Source organism: Helobdella robusta (genome assembly GCF_000326865.2).
Source record: "Helobdella robusta unplaced genomic scaffold HELROscaffold_3, whole genome shotgun sequence".
NCBI lineage: Eukaryota > Metazoa > Annelida > Clitellata > Rhynchobdellida > Glossiphoniidae > Helobdella > Helobdella robusta.
Window position 1 is genome coordinate 8,644,852 of NW_008704501.1, and position 26,658 is coordinate 8,671,509.

General features: G+C 37.4%; 2 protein-coding genes across 2 annotated transcripts; both read right to left on the bottom strand.

Moving 5' to 3' along the window:
* Positions 1 to 299: 299 nt before the first annotated feature.
* Positions 300 to 20,505, bottom strand: HELRODRAFT_161965 (hypothetical protein; the record flags this gene model as incomplete). The annotated part of the gene is made up of 53 exons (XM_009021833.1): positions 300 to 315; positions 686 to 884; positions 1,039 to 1,098; positions 1,162 to 1,224; positions 1,305 to 1,440; positions 1,677 to 1,737; positions 1,884 to 2,053; positions 2,217 to 2,339; positions 2,571 to 2,677; positions 2,795 to 2,835; positions 3,095 to 3,216; positions 3,857 to 3,958; positions 4,264 to 4,372; positions 4,493 to 4,566; positions 4,859 to 5,080; positions 5,318 to 5,614; positions 5,684 to 5,786; positions 5,859 to 5,908; positions 6,213 to 6,340; positions 6,481 to 6,569; positions 7,641 to 7,687; positions 7,808 to 7,915; positions 8,211 to 8,288; positions 8,392 to 8,449; positions 8,661 to 8,765; positions 9,081 to 9,220; positions 9,473 to 9,551; positions 9,681 to 9,814; positions 10,031 to 10,193; positions 10,379 to 10,521; positions 10,866 to 11,036; positions 11,270 to 11,399; positions 11,529 to 11,641; positions 11,819 to 11,998; positions 12,451 to 12,531; positions 12,754 to 12,888; positions 13,190 to 13,254; positions 13,538 to 13,676; positions 13,868 to 14,002; positions 14,093 to 14,185; positions 14,372 to 14,581; positions 15,666 to 15,790; positions 16,049 to 16,288; positions 16,378 to 16,379; positions 16,651 to 16,800; positions 16,917 to 17,081; positions 17,372 to 17,484; positions 17,625 to 17,951; positions 18,368 to 18,445; positions 18,589 to 18,639; positions 18,897 to 19,001; positions 19,804 to 20,030; positions 20,286 to 20,505. The coding sequence occupies 53 exons, from the start codon at positions 20,503 to 20,505 to the stop codon at positions 300 to 302; spliced, it is 6,582 nt and encodes a 2,193-aa protein (XP_009020081.1).
* Positions 20,506 to 20,792: 287 nt separating this feature from the next.
* Positions 20,793 to 25,416, bottom strand: HELRODRAFT_188801 (hypothetical protein). The gene is made up of 13 exons (XM_009021834.1): positions 25,283 to 25,416; positions 25,030 to 25,059; positions 24,855 to 24,909; positions 24,520 to 24,772; positions 24,353 to 24,414; positions 23,990 to 24,132; positions 23,714 to 23,783; positions 23,467 to 23,590; positions 22,965 to 23,149; positions 22,407 to 22,555; positions 21,928 to 22,106; positions 21,342 to 21,434; positions 20,793 to 21,216 (listed from the first exon to the last, which is right to left on the bottom strand). The coding sequence occupies exons 1-13, from the start codon at positions 25,314 to 25,316 to the stop codon at positions 21,022 to 21,024; spliced, it is 1,572 nt and encodes a 523-aa protein (XP_009020082.1). The 5' UTR covers positions 25,317 to 25,416; the 3' UTR covers positions 20,793 to 21,021.
* Positions 25,417 to 26,658: the final 1,242 nt, after the last annotated feature.

Here is a 26,658-nt window from a genome sequence, read left to right on the forward strand (position 1 = left end):
TTTTATATTTTCCCCGATCTCGGGGAAAATGCCGTCTAAACGTGTGTTGTAATTTTATTACTACAATTCGTCATCCTCTTCGTATTCAATTACATATCCATCTGTTTTGATTTAAAGAAATAACAATAGTGATGATAATAAAACAATAATAATAGTTGTAACCAGTAAGAAATTAACTTTTTAAATTCAAGATTTAACGAAATAAAAATTGATAAAAAGATCTATCGATTGCTAGCCATGATTAAATTTTATTACTGTTATTATCACTTTTTTGTTATTGTTCCTGTTTTCGTCAAAATTTACCAGAACGGGCACCTGGGTGGATGAAATTCGAAAGAAGTTTTTATTATTAATTGATTAACTTCAATTTCATTGAGGCCGTCCGTCGTTTAATACACGGAAGAACACTTGGAAACAAGCACATGGGATGTGTACGTAGAGAGGATGTAAAAAGAGGGAGGTATGGAGACGGAAACAGGAGGGAAGGAAAGTAACAAGAAAAACATAGAAGGTGAGTTAAACGCAGAAAGAAAAACTATATATACACTGAGTAGGTAAATGTTATATAGTAATCTCCGTTGGTTTAGCCAGTCATTAGTGCCACAAGAAAGTGAAGTAGAAAAAGAAGGGGTGAAACATAGAGAAAAAAAGACAATACGCACTACAAATAGTCAAAAGTACGAACCATCCAATGTAGCACTGACAAAGGTTCTCGTGAAGCGTGGCTTGCTCTATGAGTTGGCTAACTTGAGATGGGACGTCGATGGAGTCCGTCGTATTGAAATCTTTTCCAGTTAACTTATCCCTTACCCTGTTTATTATGGAGAGGGCCTTCTTGTTTAATTCCTCCGGGGGTGCGTCACCCTCCGCTGCAATAATTATTTCTAATTATAATAATTATTAACTTTATTATATTTTTGTTATTATATTATTTTTAATATATTTTCAACAGCCTGTTCTGTACAGCAGAAACAATAACATCAGTGACGGCACGAATGATAATATCAAAAATGATTATGGTAATAATGGCAGACCAACCCAGAGAACTTTCATGCACTCTCTTCAAGCTCGCATACGAATGTTCCATGGTAGAAAAGTCTAGAGAATAGTAATAATAATAATAACAACAACAATAATAATAAAAACAATAAAAATAATAACCTAAGTCGTTGGCCGTATTGTAAGGGCCAGCAATCGACGAGTTCTTTGGCTCCCTTATGTTAGCTGTACGTGTGTATGCGACCATCATCCTCATCATCATAATTATTTATTATTATTATTATTATTATCATCATCATCACAACCTTCCATCAGTCTCCAATTAAGCAGAGGATCGTAAACAAAGGCCTCCAGCACGGCCATCAGACTGTCCTTGTGACTCCTCAACACTCGCATGACTCTCTCGCAGGTCAACCTGTAGTTTCCCTCGATTCCAGTCACCTAAAATTAGGGATTTTGTTGAAGGCGGGGCTTAAATCAACCAATCAGTCAGTCAATCCATCAATCAGTCATCAGAACATCAATCAATGAGGTAATATTCAATCAAATAGTCGGTCGTTCAATTGCTACAAACTTCCATAGCCATTCTAATTAGCGTAAGATAGGAATTTATTCGTTGTGGGACTGAAATTAATCAATCAAACAAACAATCAACTGTGTGATCAATTGTTACCAACTTCCATAGCGTTGACGAGCATTCTCGTAAGTCTGAATGGAATTTTCTCTGGAAATTTCTCTCTGAATGTATGGAAAGAAATTGTTATTATCATTGAAAGTAAAATTTAACTCGATAGGGTGACTTCTTGTATCAATCAATCAATCATGCATTCATTCATTCAATCAATCAACGACTCACTCAATCATTCAACCAAAATCCTGAAAACCTGGTCATGGCCACTTCAAAACAGTCTCCAAAATCGATGTGCATAATTTTTCCGGAAATTCGGTCCAGCATTAAATTAGAGGGATGCCTGTCTCCCAGTCCCAGAATATATCCCACCATGGACATCACGGCCAGTGAACGTGTATAGTTCGTCCGTCGGTCGAACCATATCTACGTAAGTGTGTGTGTGTGCGTGTGTGTGTAGTAGGATGGTGCTGCTTGATTTATATAAATGCTTGCTTGATGAATAGTTGATTTTGATTTGAATGGTTGGCTGGTTGCTTGATTGGTTGATTGGCTGGTTGACTGATTGATTGGTTATATAACCCCTGACCTCTGAACTCGGACTTTTGACCCAGAGAATTTTCGCGAGGTCATCGCCGTTCGTGTTCTCCAGGGCATGTTCGAAGACTTCTATCTTCTGCATCAGCGTGAGGTGGTCGTAGTCTTGAGACATCTGATCATGATGATGATGGTAATGATGATGATGATGATGGTGGTGATGATGATGATGGTGGTGGTGGTGGTGATGACAATGATGATGATAATGGTGGTGATGATGATGATGGTGATGAAAATAAAAAATATGACAGCATGGCGAATGATAAGATAGCACCACCACCATCATCATCATCAACACCATCCTCACCACCACCATCATCACCACCATCATCGTCATCATAACCACCCGCAGCATAATCCTGTGCTCTATATTAAGTAGGATCTTCTTCCGATCCCGATAATCTCGAATCAGTGAGTGGAGGGTATCGCAATTCGGCACCCATCCAATCAGGCCTTCCAGTTGTTATTATTATTATTATATTATTATTATATTTATTATTATTATTATATTATTATTAATATTATTATTATTATTGTTATTACTATCAGCACAACGAATATGATAAGTACCTGAGTTTGTCGACAACGGTATGACGGCGTATCTGTGGATTCTGATTGGTTGACGTGTGGACGACGGGCGACCAATGAGAGGAGAGGAGAGAGTTGTAGTAGGAATGTGAACAACATAAATTATGACGACGCGGTTGAATCATCATCACCGTCATCATCATCACCATCATCAAAGTCACCATCATCATCACCATCACCTCTACCAACATCACCACCATCATCACCAACAACAACAACACCATCATCATCATCAACAACACCATCATCATCAACAAGAACATCATCATCATCATCACCGACGATAAATTCCTCTTGGGTATCTGCTGATTGGTCAGTAGGATTGAGTTGACCAGCCCGAACAGCTGCATGACCCTCTCGTCTTGCCTCAAATCTTCGTGACCTTTCAACAGGAACTGGTACTCCTGGCCGTTACTTCCTGATGATGATGACGACAATGATGTTCACACAGACACACACAGACACACACACAGAGACAGAAACACACACACACACACACACACACACACACAGAAAAACAACACACGAACCATCATACCAACATACCGTATATACACAGCTTTCTAGGCCGTTGCTTAGACGAGATGACACTTAAACTGCTGCAAACTTTTTGTATATAGACGATTGGTTGATTGGCATCGTACGTTCCCGGGACAGACAAAACCATGTCTCGGCATTCTAGAAGTTTCGGCGACACGTACTGAAGCTCTAATGACGTCAGCTAGGTGGTGGAATGTGATTGGTTGCATGGTTAGTCGGTTGGTCGGTTGGTTGGTTGGTCGGTTGGTTGGTTGAATGTGGGAGGAGTTGGTTTTGGGCTAGAGGATTGAATGTGGAAGAGGTTATATGATTAAATGTTGAAACATATGATTGAATGATTGATTGAATGATTGAATGAATGATTGATTGACTGATTGACTGACTGATTGACTGACTGATTGATTGACTGACTGATTGATTGATTGGTTGATTGATTGATTGGACCAGCCGGCCAAAGAACTAACTAACAACCTGAGGAAGTTGCTTGGTGATCTTTTTGAAAACTTGATAATACAGATCCCAGGCCTGTGTTAGTTCTTTGTTGTTCCTCGTCAGCTGGTATCGTCTGCAGCACTCGTGGGCGATATTCAAGTCGTGTCCGTACGACTGTGTGTGCGTGTGTGTGTGCGTGTGTGTGTGTGCGTAAGTAAGAATGATGATAATACTAATGATGATGATGATGATGTTAGAGATAGATGATATTAAAAACGCCATCAGAATGATCACAACGACAACAACTACATCTACAACAACAACAACGACAACTGCATCCACAACAACAACAACGACAACAACTACATCTAAAACAACAACGACAACAACTACATCTACAACAACAACGACAACAACTACATCTTCAACAACGACAACAACTACATCTACACAACAACAACAACAACGACAACAACAACCTGAATGAAAGCAATTTCTTTCTGTGTCTGCGGACCATTGACGAGCATCTGGTGCAAAGGTTCCAGGACGTTCAGCATGGCAGGTATGTTACGGTCCCCGAAGTACAACCTGATGGAGATCATTGTCGTGATGACTGAAAACAACAACAACAACAACAGCAACAACAACAACAACAACAACAAAAAAAAAATAATAATGATGATGATGATGATTTTGATAGTAAACGACCTTGATGCCTCTTCCAAGCCCTCGTGCCAAAGTTCATGCCACAAAATCGCTACCCTTATCAACTCTTCACTCACCTGACGATCGTGATGACGACGATGATGATGATGATGATGATGGCGACGACGGTTATGATAATGATGATGGTGGCCGTGATTAAAAACGTCAAAAATAATCAAAAATTGCCACAAAACACCTCGAAATTTAAGAAAAATTACAAACAAATTACGAACAAACACCATCAAAAAACCTCAACTAACCCAAAATTGGGCCCACAAAATTCTCCCTACAAAAAAACACCCAACATACACACACACGCGCGCGCGCACAAACGCACGCACACACACTCAGAAAAACATCCAAACTTACCAGCATGGCCTGTTGCACTAATACACTACTATGCTCCTTCATATTCTTCAGGACAACATTAGCAGCGTGACTGCGCGTTTGAACCTGGGACTTGCTGACCACCACCAAAGGATAGATGAGCGCCTGTGGATGCTGCCTACCGATGTCTTTTAGGAGTTGTATAACAAGACGGCCAACCAGCGGGCGAGGCGTGTCAATTCGGGCTATCAACTGAGGTATTACCTAAGTTAATTTTTTTCGTAGTAATGTGAGGTTATTCTCATTGTTATTACTGTTGTTGTTAGCATTGTTATTAGCAGTAGTAGTAGAAGTAGTGGTAGTAGTAGAAGCAGTAAAAGTAGTAGTAGTAGTAGAAGTAGTAGTAGTAGCAGTAGAGGTAGTAGCAGTAGAAGTAGTAGTAGTAGTGGTGGTGGTGGCGGTGGTAGTAGTTGATGTAGTTTAGTGGCAAAGAAACGGCACCTGGATCCAGTTGTTGATGGCAACAGTCTTCACACCTTCCACCAGGGCGCCATTCACTTCCGGAATGTTTCCGTACTCGAACCACATGGTGAGGATGCGCAGGCTGTCCTGGAGGGTGCTGCAGGCATCTGAGAGGGCAATGGATTTGAGGAAACCACGGATGCTGGCCTTGCAGTGCTCCGCCATCAAGTGTGTCGTTGATATTGTTGATGACGATGTTGTTGTCGCTGTTGTTGGTAGCGGAGATGATGGTGTAGTTGTAGCTGCTGTTGCTGCTGCTGAAGCTAAGATGTTCGCCTGTGAATGTTTCAATCAATTCAATAGTATTAATTCATGAATAATAATGAGCTAATTGGCCAGGCATACCACTGGATCGTCTGATATTGTTTCGTTGGACTTGGCTTCCTTCAGCGTAGACAGGACGTCGTAATTAGCATATGCAAATGAGTGCCAGGCTTTCACCCAATCCCTTCGTGAATAAATAAATGAATAACATCATCAAAATAACAATCAGCTAATTAATATTCACGGATTGACCTACTTATTATGTTTGGTGGCCTCATTGTAATATTTGACCACTTCTTGCTTTGCCTGTATGCTCCTCGGGTTTGTCATGAAACTATGCCATTGACCCAATTTCAGGAAACATCTGTGTGCGTGTGTGTACAGGCGCGCCCGAGATCAATCAACCAATCGGTCAATCAATCAATCAATCAATCAATCGGCCAACTAACTTAGCGGCCAGGACATTAGCATCAGATGCAGGTTGAAATTGAGAATTGGAACTCGACAAACTCTTCACAAACAATTCTAATCTCCTAAATGCCTCTGATTGCTATAGAAACGAAAAATGACGATCATCATCATCATCACCAGCATCATCATCATAACTCACTTTCTTCCCGGCACCCTCGTCCCAAAGGTACTTCAGATATGCGAAGACAACCTTGGGGTTCGACCCGATTAATTTCTCGTCAGTGAACTTGTAAGGGTCACCGCCCAGTAATGAGGTCAAAGTTCGCCCTGATTAACGACGATTTGATGGAAAGAACGTTAACTCATCAATGAAAGAATGGATGAATGAATGAAACGAGTTATTCAGAAAAAAGGTAAAAAAAATGGGTCATATAGAAAATAGGTCACAACAAAAATAGGTGAACGACCAGCCAAAGCGCTTCTGTTGTTTTTCCTGCAGAGACCAACGTACTTGAGCCAAGGTCTGACGTCATCTTGAGGGTCAAGGACCAATGATCTGATTGGTCAGATATTTGTTCGTTTGTTTGTCTAGTGAATTGTCTAAATTTGAAAGTTGGTTTAATATCAATAAATTAATAATTAACACGGTTAAATGTTCTTATACTATTCTGGATCCTAAGATTGTAACTAACGTTATTCCTGATTTAAATATCAACATGCGTAGCCATGCAATAGAAAAACTTGACTCGATAAAACTTTTAGGCGTTTGTTTACAAAGTAATTGTGGAACGATCACATATTAGATATTACATGTAAACCCAATCGATAATTAACAAGATTAAAAATAAACTTAATAAAAACGCTCCTGTTATACTTCAAAATAGTTTTATCCTGCCTTATTTATCGAACTGTAATATTATTTGGAGTAATAGCCCGTCGTATATTGTTAATCATTTATTTATTATGCAAAAATGGTTTATTAAACTATATTATAATTTAACTTTTATGGTCATTTGTTTATAAAACTTGACGTTCTAACAGGTTAAACAACTGAACATTTATTATTTGTCTATTTTTATGTTTAAATTGATCAACAACTTATTACCTAATTGTTTTCTTAAATGTTTTCATTTAAGATCTGACACTCATTCCTTGGACGGATTAAAGTATTAATTATTATTCTGTTTTTATAGGGGCTTGTCAAATTGGTGAAAGCGGTTTATATATATATATATATATATATATATATATATATATATATATATATATATATATATATATCTAAGTTACATTTAACTTGTAATTTCTGTTGTCTAACTAATTAACAATTCAATAAATTCTATTTGTATTGTACAGTGATTACGGTGGCCTTCATAAGATTATTTTATCTTATGTGGTCTCCGGGAATCAGCTGTTTGATGAATTTTTTTTTAATTTGTCTTTCAGATGGTTTGAATACAAAGTTTTCGTTCGTTCGTTTGTTTGTTTGTTGCTCTTGTTTACTCTCAATTAATTATTTACTAATAGGCTCGTTCGCTCAATTGTTCGTTTGTTCATTCATTCATTCGTTCATTAATTTATTCGTTTATTTTTTCATTCATTCAATCATTTCATCCATCCATCCAACCTGATTTGTAATATCTTCTGCCAGTCTTCCAGAATATCCTGACAGCCCTGCACAAGAAGATAGGTCAAACATAAATTTATCCACCTATACATCCTTCTATTCGTTCATTCATACATTCTTTCATTCGTTAATTAACATTCATTCATTCAGTCAATCCACTAACTAACTCTAATCCTATTCCACCAGATTTCCTTGATCATCTCCCTCTTTTCTGGGACCACCTTGTAGCTTATAACCTCGTCCAGTTCCGATAACATCTGGACGTTTACCATCACCTGAACGAACGAATGAATGAACGAATGAACGAACGAACGAACGGGTGAACAAACGGATGAATGAGCCAATGTCACATACACACCATCGTCACAAAAGATGAATGAATGAGCGAATGATAGACCGATGCATCTGATCATCAGATTCATCATCATCATCGTCTGGAAAGCAAATAAAAAAAAGGAATCTACCTCGCGTCACTTCAACATTTAAACCTACAAGATTGAAAAACGAGACGAGACGACATGAATCAAAACGAAACGAAACGAGACAGCCATTTTAAAAGTACTCTCTCACCCCGTAAGCTCTGTTGTAACTTTCTCCAACAAGGGTTGAAAGCTCCGTTATGAGGAGGTTCCTAGCTTGAGTGATCAGCTGTAATGATGATGATGATGATAACGACGATGATGATGATGTTGGTTTATTCATTCATTCATGCATTCATTCATTCATCTGTCCATCTATCAATTAATCCAACCTTGTGAGCAGCATTGAAGTTATCGTTGTGAAGGTTGATGACGGAGCGAAAGAAGAAGCTATCGTACGTGTTGTTCGGGATGAATGAAACGTATGACGTCATCTCTTCCCATTGAGCTGATTGGTTGGTTGATTAATTGATTTAATGACCGGTTGATCAGTTGGTTGGTTGGTTAATTAAATGATTAGATGAAAAGATTTGTTTGTTATATATTTGGTTATATAATCAATCAACCAACCAACCAAACAATCACTCACTCACTCACTCACTCACATAGGCCCCAGGCAGCAGTTGCAGACATGCGGGCCATGTCCTGCTTCACAGTCTCATTCACTAGAGGCCACTTTTCTGTCGTTATTTCGTGCAACTTACCCCTGGAGATGAATGAATGAAAAAATGAATAAAAAAATGAATGAAAATGAATGAAAAAATGAATCAATCAATGAATCAACCAATCTGATTAACAAATCAATAGAGGAGCTCTATAAATCTGCACTGCCATCAATCAATCATTCAATCAATTAATCAAACAAAACATTCTCCCAGGTTCTCTAGATTGAATAAACGAACGAAAAACGAACGAACTAATGAACAAGCGAACAAATGAACGAACTAATGAATGAACGAACAAACTGACGAACGAAAAAAAAAAAAACGAATAAATGAATGAAAAAATGAAAAAACCAAACCATTCTCCGAGGGCTTCAAGACAGCGAACCCTGCCAAGTAGGTAGGAAGAGTTGTCGGGGTCCCGTTCCTGTTGTTGGTCGTAGGCTATGAGGGCCCTATCCCAGTGGTGCAACTTCTCATACCACCTCTCTTGCACCCTCTATGGTCATGATGATGATGATGGTGATGATAATGGTGATGACGATAGTGTTGGTGATGATGGGGCTGTTATTAAAACCATAATCTCAAATACTAACAGCAATAAATTCATCCAGCCAATCATATTTCACCTACCATTCATCCAGCCAATCATATTTCACCTAACATTCAACCTACCAATCATATTTCACCCACCATTTAACCAGCCAATCATATTTCACCTACCATTCAACCAGCCAAGCACTCAACAAACCAGATCGCTCTTATTATGCTTCCTCACGTATTCCAACACGCCACTGGCTGCCTCCGGCTGCTGCATTTTACTGTTTATGCTGTTGGGATTGGTTGACCAGTTTATGCAAATTTCAAAAAATTATAATACAAATTTACATTGAAATAAAATTTCGTAAAATGATTCAATTAATAATCACAGAAGACCTAATTAATATTCATTAGACGACCTGATTAAAGATTCGAGAATCTGATTGGTCGGCCCTTTGTAAAACTCCGCCTCCTTGAAGTGCAGTGCCTTGGCGTAGGCTCTGCATTGGACGGCGCAATCACTCAACATGCTAAGGTCCAGCGGCAGAGGACTCTGTCAATCAAACGTAAATGTTACACACACACACACACTCACTTACACCTGCACGCGCACACACACACAAACATATGCACGCATTGATTTTATACACGCACAAACACACACACACAGAGAAGAGAGAGAGAGAGAGAGAGAGAAAGAGAGAGAGAAAGAGAGAAATACAGACACACACACGCAGATACACGTACACACACACACACACAGACAGACATTTTCACAATGTTCCATGAATTCAGCGAGGTTCAATATGGCTTGGGTGACTTCAACAGCATCTTGAAACTTGAAGGCATGCTGGAGACTGTTGATCAAACTATCCTGATTTGTTTCGTTCAGCTCCAACCAACAACTCACAAAAGCGGGATTAAACAAATCCCTGCAATGTGATTGGTCAAAATAGTCGAAGTTAAATAAACATCTGTGATTGGTCGAAAGATTTAATGACCGAAATACGATTGGTTTATTTGCAATGGATCAAAACAAACAACACAAACAACGACCATGGTATAAATAAGGAAGGTATTAATTTGAAAAAATAACAGAAAATAATTTTGAGAGGACCTGGCCAGTAAGTTGTAATCATTGGCGAGTGGGTAGAGGGCTCGGAGGGCTGGAGAGGGTGATTCTTTTAATAACTCAAGACTGAGTCTTCGTAGCCAATCCAACCATTCGTCGCGTGTTACTCTGTGACTCGTCAGCCAAGCCTGCGTGTCATTGGTCAATAGGTGCAAGAGGTGATTTGTGATTGGTCGGTAAGTTGGTGAGATTGGTTTGTGATTGGTCGATTAAAAGTTTAAGGATTGACCGAGTAGTTAATTTTTCAAAAAATAAGGTAAGGTAATTAAACAAGATCACTTTACAATCAACCATTTATTGAAACAAATCGGTCTATTCGGTCTATCAAATATCCAGTTTCCAACCAATCAATGAATCAATCAAACCAATCAATCCATTTATCCACCAACCAACCAACCAACAACCAACCAACCTTTTTTAACTGCTTGGCATCAAGTTTTAACTTGAGATCTGAATTTATAGCCTCAAGAACGTTAGAGCTGTTGCTGTGGTTGTTAGCCACACCACCACCACCACCACTACTACCACTGAGGCTGGTCGCCATGTTGTTCAGCAGCCACTGATCTGTAGTGAACCTGCTCAGCTGCCTCGTCCGCTTCAGTATTCCATCGTCGCCACGCTCCATCAGCGTCAGTAAGGTGGTCTGATTCAATCAATCAATCAATCAATCAATCAATCAACCAACCAATCAACCAACCAATCAACCAACCAACCAATCAATCAACCAACCAATCAATCAACACAACCCACCTTACAAATGCACAAATAAACGCCTTCAAATCTCTCGTGATAAATCTTCATCTTATTCACGACTGGGATTATGAGGCCCGAGTAAGTTTTGAACCTCAAATTTAATTGGAGAGCCAAATCGCTAACGAGGTCCATCAAAACGTCGTGCAGCTGGGGCGCCGTGGCCAGGGCGCGAGCCGCGGGGTGGAAAATCCTGGAAGCGTAAGCTGTCAAGTCGGAGTGATCCGTCAGAGCGCTTAACGTTTCGATGGCTATCCTGTTGTGAAGATTGGAAAGTAGGTGGGCTGTTCATTCATTCACTTGTAAGATCATTCAATTAATCGTTCATTCATTCATTCATTCATTCATCCATCCATTCATCCATTCAGTCAGTCAATCGACGAACCCCCTGACGGTCACATCCAACTTCTCGTTATCGATCATGCTGCAGATGGTCGGGAGTATGAAGTGAAGGTAGTCCTCCAAATGCTTGCCGAACACCTGCAACGCTTGTAAGAGCTGGTGGGGGTGATGATGATGAGGATGATGAGGATGATGATGATCTATTGACCCAGTAGTCACTCACTGATTCATTCATTTATCCAATTATTCACTCAGTCATTCGTCCATCTTACTGATTCATTTATTTATCCACTTATTTTCACTCACTCCTCCATCCATCCATCAATCTCCTACCCTAGAAATAACAATCCTATCCTGCTTGATGACGTCACAATCATCGCTATCCAGGATCTGTAGAATCAGTGGAACGATATTAGGGAGGTAGTTGCGAAATTCACTTTCTATGGCGACCACTAACTGCTCTAGAAGGTCCATTATAGTGCAGAATGTTGAGGCAGTAGTTGACCAAAATTCCTGTGTGTGTGTGTGTACTATGTATGTGTGTGTGTAGGAGGTTGATTGATTGAATAATTGATTGAATGAGTGAATGATTAATATCGATTGGTTAAATGGTTAAATGATTAAATGGTTGATCGATTGAAACAGCGGTGGGCAAACTTTTTGCTGTGAGGGCCGCATTAAGAACTAATTTACTTTTGAAGGGCCGCATATGTACTTAAATAGCAAATTTTTTCAAACCGGGGGAGAATTTTTTTAAGATTTGTGGTTCCTATTTTTTGGTCATAATGTCTGGCTGGTGACCTTTTTCTGGCGAACAAGGTCTCGTGGACCGCATAAAATAGTTTCGCGGGCCGCAAGCGGCCCGCCGGCCATGGTTTGCCTACCCCTTGATTGAAACATAAATCAACGTGTCTGATGACAACCAGCCAGCCAGCCAACCAGCCAGCCAGCCAGCCAACCTTGACAAGAGCAAAGACATCGAAGAGATACGGCCTTATGTTCTGCTTTACAACACCTATTATAACTCCAAGCTGTCTTAAGAGGAACTGAATAAATGAGTGAATGAGTGAGTGAATGATGAGTTAATTAATGAACGAATGAATGAATAAGTAAACGAATGAATGAATGGATGGATCAATGAAAACATGAAAAACGAATGAATAAATGTTTGAAAATCATAAAGAAAGACTCGCTTTAAAAAGCACACACATCGAAAATAACAACAGAAAATCCCCATCATAGAGAAACAGACCCCCCTCTCTACAAACCTCCCTATAGGTGCAATCCGTCGTGCCCTTGATCCCATTGGTTAATCCCGGAACGACTTGATTCAGATATGGGACGCATTTCAGTCCCATTTCTTTGAATATCGTCGAGATGGCGAGGGCGATGCATTTGTAGAACTGCCCAAGTGAAGGATTGCGCAGAAGTCGGATAAGAGTTGCTGAAGGTTTGATTGGTTGGTTGGTTGGTTGGTTGGTTGGTTGGTTGGTCGACTTGAAAAAATAAATTAACGAACGAACGAACAAACGAATAAATAACCAAACGAATGAACGAATGAGTGAACGAACGAACGAACGAATGAATGACGAACGAATGAATGAATTAATAGAATGAAAGACAACTAAAACGACAGATAATTTTATATATAATTTTATAAAATTTTATAAATTTTATTAAAAATTATTCCCAACCAATGGATACCGCAGGATAATAGTCATCCATATTTGCCATGGACATACTGACTAGAAGCTCGTTCATTGATAGGTCTGTAAATGAATGAATGGATGAATGGATGGATGAATGAATGAATTAATTAATTAATTAATTAATTAATAAACGAGTAAATGAATCATTGAATTAATCAACACAGTAAGACAACGCAAATGAATCAATATACAATAAATAATCTACGCAATCGTCCATTCCGTCCATCAATCCGTCCATGCATTCTTCATTCCTTTATCTATCCATCCATTCATCCATTCATTCATTCACTCATTCATTCATTCACTCGTCCATTCATGACATTCACTCATTTAATTATCCGACCTTGATTAGTGACGTCCTGATCGCCCTTGTTTTCAGACATGCTCAACACGGCTCCCAACTCCGTGGCAACTCCCTGACTGATCAGCCCCCTGTGCTTGTAGGGGTCCAGAGCCCCCAGGATCCCCAACACTTTTATCGCCTGGTCAGTTAGTGAATTGGTGAATTAGTGGATTAGTGTATGTGATCGAAATAGCAAAAGAGAACGGGTGAGAGAAAAGAGAGAGAGAAAGAGAGAGGGGAAAAGAGAGTGAGTGAGAGAGAGAGAGAGAGAAAGAGAGAAGCCAATGAAAAAAAGAAAAGATAAATAGAGAGAGAAAAAGAAAGATCCACCTCAGTTCTTGTAGTGATGGATTGTTCGGTCTTGAAGAATTGTAAAAGGACTTCGAGGAGTTGTGGGTATTTGAGGTAGGGTTCAACCACGCAGCCTGTACTCTCTACAATCAGTCCCAAAGTCCTCAGGGCCTCCTGGTGGTGGTGATGATGATGATGATGATGATAATGATGATGATGATCATCATCATCATTATCATCATTGTCATCATCATCACAACTCACTTCCTGTTTGGCTGTTTGCATTGTTTCTTGCATGATGCTGATGAGTATGTTGATGATGGCGTCGCTATACTCACCGATCCGCTCTCCAGATACCTGAGTGAATGAATGAATGAATGAATGAATGAATGAACGAATGAATGAAAGAATGAATGAAAGAAAGAATGAATGAAAGAAAGAATGAATGAAAGAATGAATTAATTAATGAATTAATTAATGAATGAGTCAACGAGCAAATAAACAAACGAATAAATCCCCATCATCATTAGCGTCATCACTAACATGCACCAAGTCACCGAGGGCGGCCAGCATGGCAACAACCACGGCAGACGACAAACCTTCGGAGGTTCTCAATTTCGGCAAGATGGCGTCCAGGATTGAAGTGCGGTACGATTCCAAGAAACTGGGAGTGCACCTGGAGAGGTGGGATAGCAGTTTGGCCGCAACGATCTTGCTGCCATCCTGATTGCTGTACTCCATCTCCGAAAGGAGCTGGCCATTGGTTGAATAATTAATTAATTAATTTATTAACTAATTAATTAAGCAAGTAAGTGTTTAATTGATTGAATGAAAATGAATGAATGAATAAATGAATGATTGGTTGGTTGATTGATTGATTGATTGATTGATTGATTGATTGATTGATTGATTGAAGCACAGCCAAATGAAAAACTCCAACCCGAACGAGCAACTTCCTGAGGAAGGGCATAACAAAGGAAGGATTGCTGGAGCACAATCGACCAACGGTGCAGGTGGCCACCTCCCTAATTCTTCAGGTGAGGAAATTAGGGATGTGTGTGATCAATCAATCAATCAATCAATCAATCAATCAATCAACCAGCCAATCAATCAATCAACCAATCAACCAATCAATCAATAAACCAGCCAATCAATCAATCAACCGACCGACCGACCTACCTAAAATCTTCATCATTGAGACATTGTGAAATGAATGCGAGAGAACTGGACTGAGCCAAGCAGGAGTCGAATGTGGAGCCCAAGCAGACCAGTGCACAGTGCCTAACATCGGCGTCTGATCTCGTTAATTAGTGGATGAATGGAAGAATGAATGAATGAATGAGTGAGTGAGTGAATGAACGAATGAATGAACGAACGAAAGAATGAATGAATGAACGAACGAATGAACGAACGAACGAACAAACGAACGAATATGGCACCACCTTCATCAATAACAGCAACAGAAAGCACGGATGAAACCATTTCATTGGTCAACATTTTCAAACCATCTTTCCCAACATCGTTAAGCACCTGGCTCATTAGCGTACCATGAATAATAATTATGAATATTAATTATGAATATTAAAAAGAAGAGTCATTAACATAAATTATTCATAATTAAATCTCAAATCAACCAATAAGAAACAACCGCACAAAGAAACCGAAGGATTAGAACCATTGGATCATTCAACTATATCAACAAGCAATTAAATCCAACTACAGAATTTAAAATATAACCACACACAGCCAATCAAAACCCATCTTGAAATTATACAACCAATCAAAATCCTTCATTTAATTTACACAAATGCTAGCCAGCTAATGGGAAAATACTGACTCTGACATTCGAATAGAAAGCAAAAATTTTCGTCAGAGTTTTTATTGATTCAATCCTCACTGCCTTATCTTCATTGGATAGAAAGCTTTCATGTACGCGCATGGCAAGGTCCAATAGGGAGTTATCTTTTAAAGGGTTCATGAACAAATTAATAAATTTGAATATTAAATAGAGTAGTTTTTAAATAGATCGATCAATTTGGTTGTTAGATAATTTTTAATTCAGAAAGTTTCAAAAGCGTTACAAAAATTTGAAATCAGCGACAACAACAACAAAAACAACAACAGCTGAACAACAACAACACAACAATAACAGCTGAAAAGCAACAACTGAACAACAACCACAAAAAAAAAACAACAAACAACAAAACTGAACAATCAAACCTCCAAAATCAAACTTCCTGAGCGTATGAAGTGCCATCTTGAGAATACCTACATTGGGGACCCATTCTGAAATCACCTGCCTGGTCACCTGCCTAGCCACTGGCTTCTGCCCGGAAATCATCTGGAAAAAATTCGGCGAGGTCGTTTGGGCCGACATGGAGACCCCGCACGTCTGCAGGCTACCGATGGAGGTTAGGAGGGGTACGCTGACGATGGACCCACGCAGCGACGAAATAGCAGCTGCGGTGGGGTAAGGATTTTTGTGGAGTAGGGTGGGGTGCTGTAGGGGTAGTCCGGTGAAGATGATGTAGATGAGGTTGATGACGGACTTCTGGATGTATTGGCGTAGGGGCTCTACAGTGAGAAGGCGCTTGAAAGCTCGTAGAAGTGCATCACTGTTTGGCGAGTTTGATGGTTGCTTGGTTGGCTGATTGATCGATCGGTTGATCGGTTGGTTGATTGAATGATTGGTTGGTTGGTTGATTGATTGATTGATTGATTGATTGATTGATTGATTGATTGATTGATTGATTGATTGATTGATTGATTGATTGATTGATTGATTGATTGATTGATCGGTTGGTTGATGAAGTGCTGCTCACCTCAACCCCAATTTGGCCATGGAGTCTACGTAGCCCTTGAGCTCATCGAGGACCACCAGTCCGTCCCCAGCATTCAGGCCCAGCACCAACATGCTGAAGCAGAAGAATATGCTCGCCTCCAATTCAGACGTCGTCACTATTTTGTGCTTTCTGATTTTTTGGAAATAATAATAATAATATTATAAATAATATAATATAATTTAATTATTATTATCATCATCATCATCACAATTATCATCATCATCATGACGATCATCACCACAAACTTAGCGGTTAATGCTGCTTGAATCTCCCTCAAGATGGCCTCCTTGTGGCTCTTTATTAGTGGTCCGAGGGCCAAGGCTATCTGACCAATAGCAATGAAGGCACGTGATTTGCACTCCTTGACCTTCAACATACTGAAGAGGTACTTCATAGACTCCAACAAGAAGCTGTTGATGATGATGATGAAGACGATGATGATGAGGATGAAGACGATGATGATGATGATGACGACTAGATTGCTGTCGTTGTGTAGATATCTATGTATAATAAGCACCATACAAGCACTACCATCACCATCATCACCACCATCATCATCATCACCACCATCACCATCATCACCACCATCATCATCATCATCATCACCATCATCATCATCACCACCATCACCATCATCATCACCATCATCATCACCATCATCACCATCATCATCATCACCATCATCATCATCGTCACTAACTTAGTGTAGAAGAGATTAGGATTGAAAGATGCAATCCGTGGAATGATGGAAAGAAGTGAAGAGTGGATGAATGAACTTTTACTTTGGCGCAATTTCAAAAGATATACGGTTATCTAAACGAATGAACGAACGAACGAACAAATGAATAAATGAACTAATGAATGAATTAATGAATGAATAAAAGAACAGATGAACGAATAGACAGATAGATAGATGGATAGATAGATGGAGAATAACAGACAAAGAAACCAACCCTGGTCATCTTCTCAGCCATCAACTCCTTAACGAAGACATTCTCGCATACGTCATCATCGTCGTCATCGTCGCGGTCGTCATCACCATCATCGCCAGTGACGTCATCATTACCAGCACCACCGCTTCCGGTTTTTTGATCGTTATCACCACCGCAATAACCTTCATCGCCGTGATCGTCATCATCATCGACACGGTCCTCGTCATCATCATCATCACCGTCGTCGGCATCGTCATCATCATCGGCGTCGTTCTTTGAAGAAGATGGAGCCATCATGGTGTGGATCCAGTGCTTCTTGTAACCCTCCCCATATAAGGATGCGAGGTTCTGGTGATGATGATGATGGTGACGATGATGACGATGATGATGACGATGGCGATAATACAATCAAATGACCCTTCATACCTTTGAACCCAGCCAACTATCCTTACGTTTACGACGGCGATGATGATGATGATGATGTAAAAGTTTTTGTTGTTGTTGTTGATGATGATGATGATGATGATGGTGATGGTGATGATCCATAGAACTGTTGAGTAATCGTTCTTCTCGTCTATGGTTTCTCTGGTGAATGAGTGAATGAATGAATGAATGCATGAATGAATGAACGAGAGACAACATCACCATCATCATGATAAAAACTTCATATGAATGAAGGAATGTGGGAAAAAAAAGGGTCGTCATCATCATCAGCAGCAGCAGCAGCAGCAGCAGCATCATCATCACCAAATAACAAAACAAACTTCGGCCTTGGCATTGCAACATTTCAGAAGTTCGAGAAAGATAAGCATGCTACCATGCAGCCAATCATCTTGAGTCACCTGAATGATTGAATGAACGAAAGAGTGAATGGATGAGTGAATGAACAAGTAAATGAATGGACAAGGGAATAAATGGCTTAATGGGTGAATGAAACTACGAACGAACAATTAAGTGAACGAACGAACGGATGAATGAAAAAAACCTTTTTCCTCAGCATCTCATCATACGGCTTTTCAATGTCATCAAAGCATCTCTAGAGGTCGATAGTTTAAAGAAAGTATTATGAACAAACACACAAACAAAACAACTATCAGTACAAAAGATACAACTATCAATACAGAAGATACAACTATCAATACAGAAGATACAACTATCAATACAGAAGATACAAATATCGATACAAAGGATGCAACTATCGATACAGAAGATACAACTATCGATACAGAAGATACAACTATCGATACAAAAGATACAACTACACCTCTGAAAAAAACGGAAAGAATTAAAAACCTTATAATATTCAGGTCTTCTGATGTTGTCACTCTTTAAATATTTCATCGAGGCAACATTCAGAGCACTTCCTAACGCTCTGGCCGCCGATTCCCTAATTTGTAACTGTCAATCAAAGATGATGACGACGACGATGATGACAACGACGATGATAATGATCTCGCTATAGAAACAATAACAAAATGATTCACAGTAAAACTGGCAGCTAATGTCTAACTCTAAACAACAACAACAATCCCTTCAACAACAACAACAAAAATAACAACAGCAATAATAATAATAATTACAGGTATAACTTTATTATTAATATCAGTAGCAGTGTGGTCTAACTTTAGGTTCCCGGAAAACCACGAGTATGCTGTTGATGAATTGAGGTATGACTTGGAGGAACACGGTCGAGAAGATGTGGGGGTAGACTCTCAATAACAACGTCTGTGATTGGTTGGTTGGTAGGTGGGTTGGTTGGTTGGTGGGTGGGTTGGTTGGTGGGTGGGTTGGTTGGATGGTTGGTGGGTGGGTTGGGTGGGTTGGTTGGATGGTTGGTGGGTGGGTTGGTTGGTAGGTTGGTTGATTGGTTGGTTAACTAATTGAATGATTGGTCGGTTAAATTTTTATCTGTCCAACTACTATTCATTAGAGTGATTAAAAAGTTAGTGTTACTAGACAAAAATTTGAATGTTAACTGAATGATTTAATAAATGAATGGATTGATGAATGGATGATTGAATCATTAAAATAATCAATCGACCAACCAACCAACCAACCAATCAAAATGGAAAACATGAACACAATTTTTTTGCTACCTTCATAAAACCTAATAAATCTTATTCAATTTAGTAACAACATTCCTAAGCGTTTAAAAAATGTCCTATTCACTAATCAATCAAAGCAGTAACTGATCACTGACAGCAGCATATTTTTTATTCTCCGGGCCCGAGGCCAGCCAATCAAAATAAAAATTGCACTCTGCGGCAAACATGTCGGCAGACGAGGACATGATCATCATTTGACACAGGGTATCAGTGGTAGCTCGGATTAGTGAAAAATCTTGAGTATCAATTAGTCTATGCAAGCTCGGGCTGAGTTTCAGCAGCTGTACATTGTTGTTCGTTAACTCGGCTTTCATTAACATGTCTGAGGGATTTTTTGGAAGATAATTGACAATTTTTAAATTAATTTCATAGTTAATTAAAAAAATTTATGGAATCTTTACTAAGACTCTTAGTAAATTAATTATTTTAATTAATTTGTTAACATAAAATGGAGAAGCAGTGTAACATGTTGTTCAACAATACCAATAATGAATAAATGAATTAATAACTTAAATTATTAAAACATGAATATAAATAAGAAAATAAATAATTAAAAACGTCAAAGACAAAAACTAACTGATGGCCAGCAAAGCACCCTTCTTCTCAGATGAATTTTGAAGTATATCTCTGATGGCTGCCAACATCAACTCCACGGCGTTGTTAATCTCATCTTGCACGAGAGGTTTTAGGTCATTTTGTATAAAAGTGAACAATTCTTGGCCGGCCTTTTGCCTAATTTCCTCTGACGGATTTTTCAGGTCCTTGAAAAAAGCTTCTATATTTTCTCTAACTGACATTTGCGAATATTTATGCGATATTATTCAAAAATAAATATTCATTTTTTTTATTTAAAATAAAAATATCTCGTTAAATAATAACATTTAAAAATAAAACGTGTTTTTGAATGACATTTGATAATTTTTGGAAATTTGGTTTTTAAATTAGATTGCGTAAATGTTTTGGCATTCGACTTCTGTTATAAAAAAAACAGACAAGTATGGAAAGTCAAAACTCAACTTTTTTCACAAAAAAATACGAACCCACAACGTAAAAAATCGACTGAAACTAAAGACGGTGACCGATTTATTGCTAAAAATAATATTTTTTAACAATTATAACATACTCAAGAAGGTACAAACGCGAAATAGACAATTCGACGCTAACGATGTAAGCACTGTACAAAAATTCAGATACAGAAGACCAGCTCTACAAACACACCATAAAAACCCAACAACATAACAGCATAACTAGGATAAAGAAGAAATAAAAAACACAAAAACTAAAAAAAAAACAAAAATTATAAAAAAAGTCAATCATCTTTTCTTCTTGGTTTTCTTCTTATTCTTCTTATTCAAAGTTTTCAATTTATTCACGGACAGTCCGGATTTAGATTTCTTAGTGTCCAGGTGCTCCTCTACGAGTTTACCCAAGTGGCCCTGTTCGGCCAACATCGTTAGAAACGTGCAGATGAACTCGTCGTAGTTGTGCGTGCGCCGGCGGTCGTCAATCTAATTCACGTGGTTTTCACAATTTATCTAACTTTATAATATGAATAATTATCATTTATTATAGTTATTATAATAAATTGTTATAAATTATTATTATTATATATAATTAAAATGAATTATGTTACTCGGTATTTTTTCTTTTTTTCTATCTCGTCTTTGACTGCATTCTTGTAAGTTTCTATCTCCTCTTCGATTCTCTTCAGTACCGATAACAATTCCTGATAACGATGTTGTTGTTGAAGTCGATGATGATGATGATGTTGATGTTGTTGTTGATGATGTTGTTGTTGTTGTTGATGATGTTGATGTTGTTGTTGATGATGTTATTGTTGTCGATCAATCATAGTGATGATGACGATGATGTTGTTGATGATAGATAATCATGATTAAAATTGCGATCAATACATACGTGATGAAGATGGCGATGATTGATGGCTACAAACATTTCAGTGGCGTTGAAGAGGACGAAGATAATGATAGATTAGATATCTCATTAGATAAGGTTTTAAGATGATAGATAAGACACCTTATTAAGTAAGGTTTTAAGATGATAGATAAGACACCTTATTTGGTAAGATTTTAAGATGATAGATTAGATACATTATTGGGCATGGTTTTAAAATGATAGATTAGATATCTCATTAGATGAGGTTTTAAGATGATAGATTAGATACCTTATTGGGTGAGATATTAAGATGATAGATTAGATACCTTATTGGATAAGGTTTTATCTGCGGCAGATCTTCTGCCATCGTGTTCTGCTATTATGTCTTCCAAAGAGCTTTTATCTTCCACCAGAGACAAACAAATCAGCCTGTCCTCCATTTTTATGTTCTCATCGATGACAACATCGAGTTGTTGTTGTTGTTGTTGCTCTGGAGACAAAAGTTCTAGAGGTCAGTGGTTGTTTGTTTGATTGATTGATTGAATGGTTGTGTGTAGCGCATTGCTTCGTCGGTTGATTAAGTACAAATAAGTATAGTCAAAATGATTGAATGAAGATAGATCGTGATTGATTAATCGACTGATTGATTGATTGATTGATTAATTGAATGATTAATTGATTAATCGGCTGATTGATTGGTTGATTGATTGATGATTGATTAATTGATTGATTTAATGAAAAATCTCAGCAAAACCAAACGCAATATCAGAAAAATGAAATGTAAAAACCAATAAACTCTAGAGACCTTTCTTAATACAAGTGACAAAACGATCACTACTACTACCGGCACTATTATTATTATTATTGTTGTTGTTATTGTTGTTGGCACAAGCAGTGTCAACATCCATGGTGACATCATCATTGGAGATCAGCGAATCCATCGAAACCACACAGCTATTATTATTATTATTATTATTATTATTATTATTAGTAGTAGTAGTAGTAGTAGTAGTAGTAGTAGTAGTAGTAGTAGTAGTAGTAGTAGTAGTAAGAGTAGAAGTAGTAGTAGTAGTAGTAGTATTGTTGTTGTCGTTAAGTTCACTTTTACTCAATGTTGTTGTTGAAGTATCAGCTGTTGTCGCCGTTGTTGTTGTTGCTACTGCGGTTTTACATTTCCTGTCTGATGATAGCTTGGAAGTTGAGTTGGACCTCTCTTTGACCTGTTGATAATCTAGTAGATAGAGAAATAATAACGATAGAGAGGGTGATGCTAATGGAGCAGTCAGAACTAATCCACTAATAGAAGAGCTAACCATTTTGGGGTTTTCCGTCGTTATTTTTAGCGGCATCCCTCCTCGCTGACCTGGTCATCATCATCGTCGTAGAGACCGGCGTCTCGAGTTTGATTTTCTTCTGAGGTTTCTCGTCAGATGACAAAGATCCAGATATCGATGAGGAAGACGATGCTAACGCTGCTGCTGCTGCTGCTGTAGCTGCTGCTGATGATGATGAGAATGAGAGTGCTGCTGACGAAGCTGCTTTCATCCTCTGCAAAAGGATAGTGGATGGATGGATGGACGGATGGATGGATGAATGGATCGATAGATTTTTATTTATCAATTATTTGTTCATCTATTCATTCACTTGTTCATCAATTTAAATCAGCCAACCAATTGAATTAAATCAACAAACCGTTCAAATCAATTCATCCAATCAAATCAACCAGCCAATCAAACAAGGTCAACCAACAATTTAAGTCAGCCAGTCAATCATATTATAACAACCATCTAGTAAAATCTAATCTAATCAGATTAGATCAACCAATCAATCAAACAAAAAAAACAACCAATCAGACCAAAGCAAACCTTATCCAGAACACTACAGAGCGTTTTCTGATTGGCACTTAGGGTATTCAGCTTCTGTTGATACAGCATTTCCTTATCAGGCACAACAGCCATCAAATTGAAACGAATGTCGGTGGTTGGCTCTCTGCTTATGTGGTGGGAGGAGTTATTTACTAATTTGCATATTTTTTTTGTTTTGTCTGTAAATTATGCAAATTTAATTTTTTTAGTTGCAAATTTATATGAATTTATTCAAATTTAGACTTACATGCCAGCAGCAATGCCTAATCTCTCAGTGATCACCCTCCTAAACATCTCCGTCCAATCCTCACCGGCCCCTAATTTGCATAATTTATGCAAACACATTAAAAAATTAATCAATTTTAATAAAAAAAACTCCGTTATGTCATAATTACTATTATTACAGCTGCTGCTACTACTACAACTATTAATACTGAAACAAAAACAATAATACTGACAATAATAAAAATAGTAATAACAACAATAACAATAATAAAAATAATAATAATAATAATACTATTACCATGGTCAATAGGGTAAGGTTTGAGCCCATCTAACTCAAATAGGTGTCCATTTATTGGAACAAAACTGACGTAGTGGAACGTTTCTTGGGTTCTACCCCCGGATACGGCGGACTGTTTTTCAGGGATGTGACTGGGCTCCCTCCTGGTGATGATTGTTATTGTAACAATTGTGGTGGCATTAGGATGGGGTTGATAGTGATTTCAATGGTGATGGTGGTGACTGTGAGGGTGACTTCTACAGTATCATTAATATTATAGTAATTGCTAATTTTGTGATTATTATTAACGCTATAATAATAATTATTATTATAATTATTATTTTTAATATTATTATATATTATTATAAATAATATTATTTGAACCTGGCATGGCTATTGTGGGCTTTGGACAAATCGGGCATATTTCCAATGGCCAATCCTTTATCCTGCAATAAATAATAAGAATAGCAAGCAATACTACTACTACTAATAATAATAATAATAATAATAAAAACAATAATAATGACAAAAAATTTAAAAAACTCTCTAACCTCTGGGGTCATATTGCTGGTGAATTTTTTCAACTGCGTCAACATGGATCCTAACTTTACTTTATTTTCGCAGTTTAGGAGAACACTGAGTAGAGCATGAGTCGCACAAGAGTTAGGTATTACCTGCTGAGCGAAGAACATAGAATTGATGACCTTATCATCAAAGACGGCCGATTCCTCTTCTTGGGACAATTTTCTCCTAGCCCTTCGTTCTTCCATCCATCGAAACAAAAATATAAATCCATAAATTGGCCTAAAAAATTTGCAGTTTTTTTTATCAGAATGACATTTTTGTAAATATTTTAATTTAAATTTGCTTTTTCCTTAGGCCTTACCCTTCAAATGGTTTCTGCAGATCATATATTTCCTCTACTTGGACCCCCTCAACACCTGGTTATAAGAAATTTTATGATTAACATTATTATTTCTATCAATTAGTAAAAAATAAGATAAATTATTATAGTATTTATAATTTTGAAATTCATAATTTAAAGTTAAAAAAGTCCTAACCAAAATCTTCAACAAGAAGTGTGAACAGACCTTTAGAAAAAACAAAAAAAATTTTGCATTAATTAAAAATGTAATATGATTCGAATAAAAAATGTATTTTGGGAACACTAATTTCATTTGATACATTGGTGTAAGACAGCGTAAATTAATAAGTTATTTATTAATACTGTGGTAATCAGTAATTTCAAATCATTAAGATTAAATAAAATTAAAGATTAAACAAGGAGCTCGACATATAAAAAAATTAATTTACCTGGATCGCTTTCTAGTTCAAGCCATCCGTTCATTTTTCATAACTTTATTTTTGTGTTAAATTTGTACTTTTTAAACGAAAAAAGGCGATTTTATTTAAATTTAAACGTACCCTTAAAAATTCATACCGTGGAAGTTCAATTTTAAAATTTTTAAGAACCAGCCACAGACATACAAGAATAGTATTTTATTATGTCCGAAACTTTTAATTAGAATAAATATAACGGCCTTCGCTCATTTTTGACGGTCGAGCAAGGAGCTTACTTCCGGAGGAGAATTGAAGGGTAATTTTTTATCGCCCAAGTCTAAAATTACGATCGTTTATTTACTAATTTCGGAATATTGCTTTTATTTAAAATGTTTTGAAAGGTGATACTAGATGCTGTTTTAGGATAGATATTGCTGTATGACGGTTTTTGCATTTTAAATTAAAAAAATTTTTTGTAAACCACTCTTCTAACACTTGACTCGTTAACGCACTTGACTCGTTAACGATTAACTGTAACCGGTAAGGGTAAACAACATTAACGACGACTAATTAGTAATTAAATTACTAAACTCTAATAATTAAGCTAAAACTAAACTACTAATTCTAATTACTAATTAAAATAAATAACAGATAACACTAACGAACATTAACAGATTAGACTACTAGAGACTACCAACCACTACACTACTACATACTACAACTACTACACTAACAGCACTTGTTCCTAAAATCCTAAATCCTATTGCTTGATTGGTTGTAAAATTTTTACTTACAATGCTTAGGCCTGGGATTAAAGAATATATTTTTTAAAATAACTAATATTCAATGATTTTTGCTAGTTATTCTATTATGTGGATAATTTCATATAATTAGAATAATTTGTCCTGCTTGGATTATTGGCTTACAAAATTGCATGGATTATATGATATATAATATATAATAAGCTATATGAAATATTTACTTGACTTAATATGCTTAAAACATTGTAGTAATTCTCTTTAATTTTATTAAATAAAATTATGATTTTATTAAATAAAATTATGTATTATTAAATTATTGTTGTTAATTTGAATATAAAAATTATACTTTTGGTCCTGTGAAATCCGGTGGTTTTTTACTGAAGCCGAAGGTAGGCTTAGTAGGATTGAACTAAACTTATTAAAGTCACCCTTTTTTACACTATTCGATCATGTTAAAAATTTGTTTGCTCATGAAATAAACGACCTAAATAGATCAAAATTGTTATTTGAACAACTATCTTCATTATATTCAATGAATATTTTACATTCTGCTGGTGCTCATAGAAATTAGGGTTGCTGAAATAATACGTTGGTTTACTGCAGTGGCTTACTGGGTCTCATACAACAGTGTCATGGCGGTTTTCTTTA

Bases quoted from the DNA above. Each gene is read 5' to 3' on its own strand.
- HELRODRAFT_188801 (XM_009021834.1), bottom strand. From the start codon at position 25,316: ATGAACGGATGGCTTGAACTAGAAAGCGATCCAG. The intron at 24,133-24,352 runs GTTCAAATAATA...AATCATCACCAG, and splicing joins GCCCACAATAGCCATGCCAG to GAGGGAGCCCAGTCACATCC. The intron at 21,217-21,341 runs GTAACATAATTC...CACGTGAATTAG, and splicing joins AAAAAAAGAAAAAATACCGA to ATTGACGACCGCCGGCGCAC.